General features: G+C 35.7%; 1 protein-coding gene across 1 annotated transcript; it reads right to left on the bottom strand.

The window, feature by feature from the left end:
- Window positions 1–5729: 5729 nt before the first annotated feature.
- On the bottom strand, window positions 5730–6815 carry LOC132309070 (disease resistance protein Roq1-like). Its single transcript, XM_059807423.1, has one exon. The coding sequence runs from the start codon at window positions 6813–6815 to the stop codon at window positions 5730–5732; it is 1086 nt and encodes a 361-aa protein (XP_059663406.1).
- Between the last annotated feature and the right edge of the window lie 218 nt (window positions 6816–7033).

Below are 7033 nucleotides of genomic sequence, written 5' to 3'. Positions count from 1 at the left end.
AGGATTATAAAATAGAGCTACCCTTTATATGATTTCTCAGCAATTTCCTCACTTCTATAAAGGATGAGAATAGATATTCCATAATTTGTTTGAGAATTTCCATTTACTTTATGAAAATTAAGAAAAGAAAAAGTAATTATCAGTATGTCGCTGTTGACAGCTTCATTCCACCATTTATGGCTTTAATGTGTTGGTCCCATTGACTAGAGTCAATGTTTAAGCAATTTGCTACATTTTTTTTTTTTTTTTAAGAAGGTAAGTTATATATTAAAAACTGAATGTACAAGGCAAAGCCAAAATACAGAGGCCCAAAACAAGCCAACCAACCAAACAAGCCTGCAATGGCCCATTTTACAGTTGAAAAAGACAATAATATTCTAAAAGCCCTAGAATAGGCTTGTCTAAACCAACATTACATCCGGTGTGGTGGGTTCGATGAGGCAGAGCCTCCAGTGATCAATCCGGCTCCGATGGCGGCCTGATGAAAGCTTGAGGGAGATCCCATTCAACAAGGATCCTCCTCGCCATAGGTGAATCTTTTATAGTGAAGGAACAAAGCCTCTGCTTGACTAGATCCATGGTTTGATGCAGCAACCTTGATTGTGTTCGTCTTCTGTTTTTAAAGGCTCTTTCATTGCGATCCATCTAGATCTGATTAACAAAGGTGGATAGGACAAGCTTGTTGATCGAGTTTTTGCAGGTTTCGCCCTTTCCAACTAAATGAAGCCCAATCAATGAGATCCTCCCAAGAAGAGGGCAAGGAACGAATTCGACATAAATTGTGCAGAAATCTCCAAATTGAGTTGATGAAGGCGCAGGAAATGAAGATGTGATCATGGGTTTCATCGGCAGAGTAGCAAAACTGGCATAATCTGGATCCAGTGAAAGATTGCATACACTTCCCGTCATACGTGGAGAGGCGATTCTGGATAGCCAGCCAAAGAGGGATTTTGCAGCGTGGAATGGAGAACGAATGCTATACTAGATGCTGCCATTGCCTTGGTTGGTGGTGGGGTGCAAGCCAATCGATGGTATGCCTGATAGAGAAGTCACCAGAGGGTGAGGGAATCCATATGGCGGCATCCGGAGCTGGAGATGGAGGGTTGATCCGAAGCAGGTCCTGAAATTGCAACGTAAGTGAAGATAGAAAGTTCCAGCCCTCATTCCCAATTAGTGAGCATAAATGCTGTCCCGGTGTAATGGGCGAGTTGTGTAATAGGTCAAGGGTGGCTTGGTAGGTGAGTGGCCCAATAGGAAGCCAGTTGTCCTCCAAACAAAAAGTTTAATTCCCATCTCCAACCTTCATTCTAATCATAGAGCGAGCAGTACCACGAAGCTGCATAAGTTTCTTCCAGTTACTTGAACATGCCTGTGGGATATTTATAGTCCAGAAACATTTTCCACGAATGAGCTGTGTCCTAACCCATTGAGCCCATAAATTAACCCTGCTTTTAGACATGACATTCCAAAGAAGTTTAAGACAAGCAACATTGTTGTAGATCTCTAGGTTTCGGAACCCCAAGCCACCACAGATTTTGGGCTGACAAACAGTATGCCATGCAACTTTTGCCCCAGTGAATGAGAGTTCATTCCTTTTCCAAAGGAAGTTCCTTAGAAGCCCATTAATCACTGTCAAAACTGACTTAGGCAAGATGAAGATGCTTAGCCAGTAGTTGACCATGCTGTAAAGCACCGAATGGATTAGTTGAATTCTGCCCGTATAGGAGAGAAAGCATGATGACCAATGAGTGATTCTTCTAGTAACCTTTTCCACCAAGGGTCTACAGTCATCTGTTGTAAGTGATAAGGAGATTAAAGGGACCCCAAGATACCTCATAGGCAGCTCCCCACATGCAAATCCCAATAAATTCTCAATCTCAATAGTAAGCTCAGAGCTGACTCCCGACACAAAGAAGTTGCTTTTTGAGTGGTTGATACAGAGTCCAGAGAGTAGAGTGAATTCATCAAGAGCCCTCTTTAGTGTACCAATTGAGGCCAGGTCCCCATAGGAAAATAGAAGCAAGTCATCAGCAAAAATGAGCTAAGAGATAGCTAAATTCCTGCATCTTGAGTGAAACTTAAAAGATGGATTATCAGCAATAAATGATTTCGGGACCCGCTTTCACACGAAACATGCAAGAATGGTCCAACTGGCCTCCACTCTACCAAACACACCATGTTCACCTTTGGTCAATAGGTACTTTTAGCTAGAGGAACCTTTATCTCAGTGGAAAATGTAATTCAAAGATAAGGTATATGAGGTGAAATATACCAAAAATACATATCTAAATTGTACTAAAATTGAATGGGATTGATAAGATGTGTCTCCATACTAGATAGAGTTAGTACCACACATATGCGTCTCCATGGGAATTAACAACATAAGGGTACATATATGTGTGTGTGTGTGTGTGTGTGTGTATAAATTAGAGTTTTAGTGATTATTAAGACCTTTTTATTTGGACCTAGAAGGGCTCTAGTGATAGCATTTGGTACCATAAATAGTTGTTTCGATTAGAATTTTTTTTATTATAATTTTGTCACTGTCATGATTACTGTCTAATATCAAAGGCTTTGTAGTCAGGTGGCATCTACTCTATTTGTTAAAGTGAACGGTGAGAGTTCGAATTTCTAAAAGAATATGATAGTGTATGAGTTTACAAAAAAAAAAAAAAAAAAAAACTGATTGCTATATATCTAATTACTTTAGTAAGTTTATTTCACTTAGCTTTATTTTGGCTCAATGCTTAATGTTTGTTTTGAATTTCTTATATCTTTTCTATATTGTGCTTGGGATGATTATTTTTTTAGCTTTGCTTTGCATGATTTTCTAGTAATTTCATTGTCGCTCCTAAGGATGAGAATTCAAAATTAAAGAATTTGTTTATGACTTTCCTAGTAATCTCAATATAATGAAATCAAATGGAATCAATTTTCGGAGTGGAATAAATCCTAAAGCAGATGGAATCTTTGATGGTTTAAATTTTGGGTATGAAATAAAGGAAAAGAAAAAGAAAAAGAAAAAGAAAAAGAAAAAGAAAAGTAATAAAGTGCTATTACATTCTTGTGGTTGGCTGCTTTTTAGCACCATTTTGGCTTTGGTGCCATATGGATACTATAGTTGATGAAGTAATTTCCTGCATCGTACATTACTATGCTAAAAAGGTACCAAGTTGGATGCTTTATAAAGCAAATATCAGACCATTGGAATATATGAATGAAACTTTCCTGCAAGGCTGCAACTATATATATCAAGTTAGACTATATTAATTGTTGCATTGTAAATATCTTGGTGCGGATACATGTTATCATGTTTATCACGTTAGAACTAAAACGTGAATACGGCTGGTCATTTAACATATCCTATTGGATATAAGATGTATCCTATTGGATATGAAATGTTTCAGAGATGAATTGAAAAGGCATGCACTTGTGTTAGAATTTTTTAATGAAAATTATTTCATCAGTCATCAAAAGATGTCTTTAACTGAACATGTATGATCATTAATTGGTTGTGGGATGAAAAGATGCAACTCAAAACCAACAGACATAACCTATTCAATGTGAACAATTGCAAACTATTGCAGTGGTTATATCCAGTGATGAAGAGATACATATAAATGGTTGTGTCCAGTGATGAAGAGACACATATAAATAGTTGTGTCCAATAATGAAAAGACACACCAAATTTAAAAAGGCACGTCTATTTCTATAAATATCCCCTTGGGCTACCATTTGCAATTCATTCAATTCATTTTCTTCTCTCTCCCTCTCTAGACTCGAACCCAACCCAAATAGGTTCAAACCATAGGTCAAGTCGTCCGAGCCACTTAGATCCTAATCAAACTTCAATGAGCCATATTAAGATTGGTCTAAATCATTTGGTTCGGATTGCACCCAATTCAGCATTTATGTCGTATATATGCATTTTTGAGTAAGAGAGGGTATTACATGGAGGAGATTCGCCGTATCCACAAGTTTGTAGTGCTGCTACTGGTCAAGGTAGACAGTTGTATCTTGGGAGACAAGCACCACAAAGTTCGTCAGCACCATATGGAACTTAAATTGTCCAATACTAACCTCAGTCCAAATTATTTATTTTTAATTAATATATTATTACATTATTCTGCATGTTTAATTAAATATCCAGTTACATCATATTCAAACTTATTCGAACATGTTATCTACAATATAACCAATATAGATGATTATAAAATAAAGGTAACTAACCTCCAATGTCACCCACTCTATCAAACACACCATGTTCACCTTGGGTCAATAGGTACGTCCAGCTAGAGGAACCTTTATCTCAGTGGAAAAAGTAATTCAATGATAAGGGTACATATATATATATATATAAATTAGGGTTTTAGTGATTATTAAGACCTTTTTGTTTGGAGCAGAAGGGCTCTAGTGATGGCATTTGGTAACATAAATGGTTATTTCGTTAGGATTCTTTTTTTATTATAATTTTGTCACTATGTCATGATTAGTGTCTAATATCAAAGGCCTTGTGATCTGGTGGCATTTCCTTTACCTCTCAAAATGGACAATGAGAGTTTGAATTTCAAAAAAAAAAAAAGGTGGTGTATGAGTTTTTTGTTAATGACTAAAAAATATATATAAATAGAAAGAAAAAAAAAAAAATTGATTGGTGTCTAATTACTTTAGTAAGTTTATTTCACTTAGCTTTATTTTGACTCATTGCTCAATGTTTAATTTTAATTTCTTATATCTTTTCTATTTTGTGCTTGGGATGATTATATTTTCTAGCTTCGCTTTGCATGATTTCCTAGTAATTTCATTGTCACTGTTAAGGTTGAGAATACAAAATTAAAGAATTTGTTTGTGACTTTCCTAGTAATCGCAATATAATGAAATCAAATGGAATTAATTTCCGGAGTGGAATAAATCCTAAAAACATCCAAATCCCTTTGATCAGGCTATTTTGTAAATGGAGTTGAACAAGTTTTTTTGGACAAAAATTGTTTAACAAATATTCTGTGGGATAGCCACTTCAATCAAGACATCTGAACTCTTTTGAAAGATATGTAAGGCGTCCATCAAGTTGCACTACACTAATTTTGAGTATTCTTAACTGCTTCATCTTTGCAAAGGCATTAGGGCTTATCGACAACCCTCCCACGGAATTGTCAATGCCTTCTAAAGATAATCCTTTCTCAAGTAACATAATGGCTTCGATATTTTTTGTCACCTACCAACTAAGAAATAAAAACTTAACTCTAACCATACAACTTCAAAGAAGAGTACTTGGACATTACAATACAAGAAACTTTCTTGTTTTTTTTCCGCATATCTTGCACATGGAAAGAAAATAACAAATATGCCTTCAACACGTACCATATTTTCAGTGAATATGTCATAAATGTCCTCGTAAGACCACAACCTGTTACGCCTTCCAAGATCTTTAGATTCATGACGAACAATCTCTTGACCCATTTCTTGTATCAAATCATGCATCCAAAGCTCGTTATATTTTGATATAGTGATGAGGGACCTGTCAGTGAGAACTTTTAATCCAATGACCGGGTGAAATCCACAACTCTAAAAAATTCTCCCTTCAAATTCTTTTTGATATCCTTTGAAGAAACATGTGATATCGAGAAATATAGCCTTCTGTTCTTCATTAACGCTACGAAATTTAGCCAATTACAAAATATATATATAACAGTAATCCCAAAAATCCCCCACCCCTCTTGCCCAGCTGATTATAGACCTATCATATGTTGTATAATCAATTTACGATAATAATCAGGCAGTTCATCATCCTCCCACCTTAAAAAACCACATGAGCCAGTCCTGTAGTTTGCGCACCCGTAAAACCATCTACCAGGATTTCGTTGGGTATATGACACTTTTAAAGGACTTTTAACTCCACATTTACAATAATATTCTTTCACTAGTCTCCAATATGGGTAACAATGGCTTCTTGAGCTTGAAGATGATGACATGTTTGGAGTAAATGAGTAAAAATCATAACTTATCTTGAGAACATCTTGAATACCTTTGGGAGGGTTGCTCTTCAATTTATCCAATTCATTTTTCCACTCTGAAATGCTTCTTTTGCATAAAAGAGATCCCAAAACTTGAAGAGCTAATGGAAGACCTTTGGTATAATATTTTACACGATATGAGAGTTCTCGATAAATTTCTACAGGATTGTCCTGCTGGAATGCATGCCAATTGAAAAGTTCAAGTGCTTCTTTGTCATCTAATATCTCAACTTTGTATGTTTCAATATCGAACTTCCTTAACAACCTTTCATCCCTAGTTGTTATGATTATCTTATTTCCCGAACCGAACCAATTCTCTCTTATTCCAGCTAAACTCTCTAATTGCTTCTCATGATTTACATCATTAAGAACTACACGAATCTTTTTGTGCTCAAGTATAACCTTTATCTCATTCATTCCTTGGTCAGAATTTGATATCTCTAAATAATTATCCATTAGGGTCTTTCTGAGAAGCTTTTGTTGTAGTTTAGCTAGACCATCTTGCTTGGTTGATTCTTCCCTCACATTTCCAAGAAAACAACTTCTTTCAAATTCTTTTGACATTTGGTTGAAAACCGCTTTGGCAACGGTTGTCTTACTTATTCCTCCAGTTTCACAAATCCTGACAAAGAGGTTATCCTCTGACCTTTCATTTAACAACATGATTACTTTATTTGCTCGAGAATCAATACCCACTCCGTACTTAGCAACACTTAATGGTGTAGGCGGCAATTGTCTTGAAATCTCTTGGACAATTAGTTGGATAAACTTGTCCTCATCCCTATCAAGTATAAAACACATTAAAATATAAATACAGTGACAACAAAAAACAAAGAGGGAGAGGGTAGGTAGAGAAATACATAAAGGTTTAATTATAGATATTGAAATTTGCCACCATAAATTAAAGATAAGATAAGAAATTGTATTGTATTAGGATGTTAATAATGATATCTACATTGAAGTACTAAGCTAGTAATAACTGATGAAGCAGAACATGTATAAGTTGTTATGTTTTACCA

This window comes from Cornus florida, unplaced genomic scaffold, assembly GCF_030987335.1.
Source record: "Cornus florida cultivar Cherokee Brave unplaced genomic scaffold, ASM3098733v1 CherokeeBrave_3.0.0_Hap2_Chr05, whole genome shotgun sequence".
NCBI lineage: Eukaryota > Viridiplantae > Streptophyta > Magnoliopsida > Cornales > Cornaceae > Cornus > Cornus florida.
Note: the sequence above shows the minus strand (reverse complement) of the source record. Positions and strands in the feature narration are given on the sequence as shown.

Bases quoted from the DNA above. Each gene is read 5' to 3' on its own strand.
- LOC132309070 (XM_059807423.1), bottom strand. From the start codon at position 6,815: ATGTGTTTTATACTTGATAGGGATGAGGACAAGTTTATCCAACTAATT.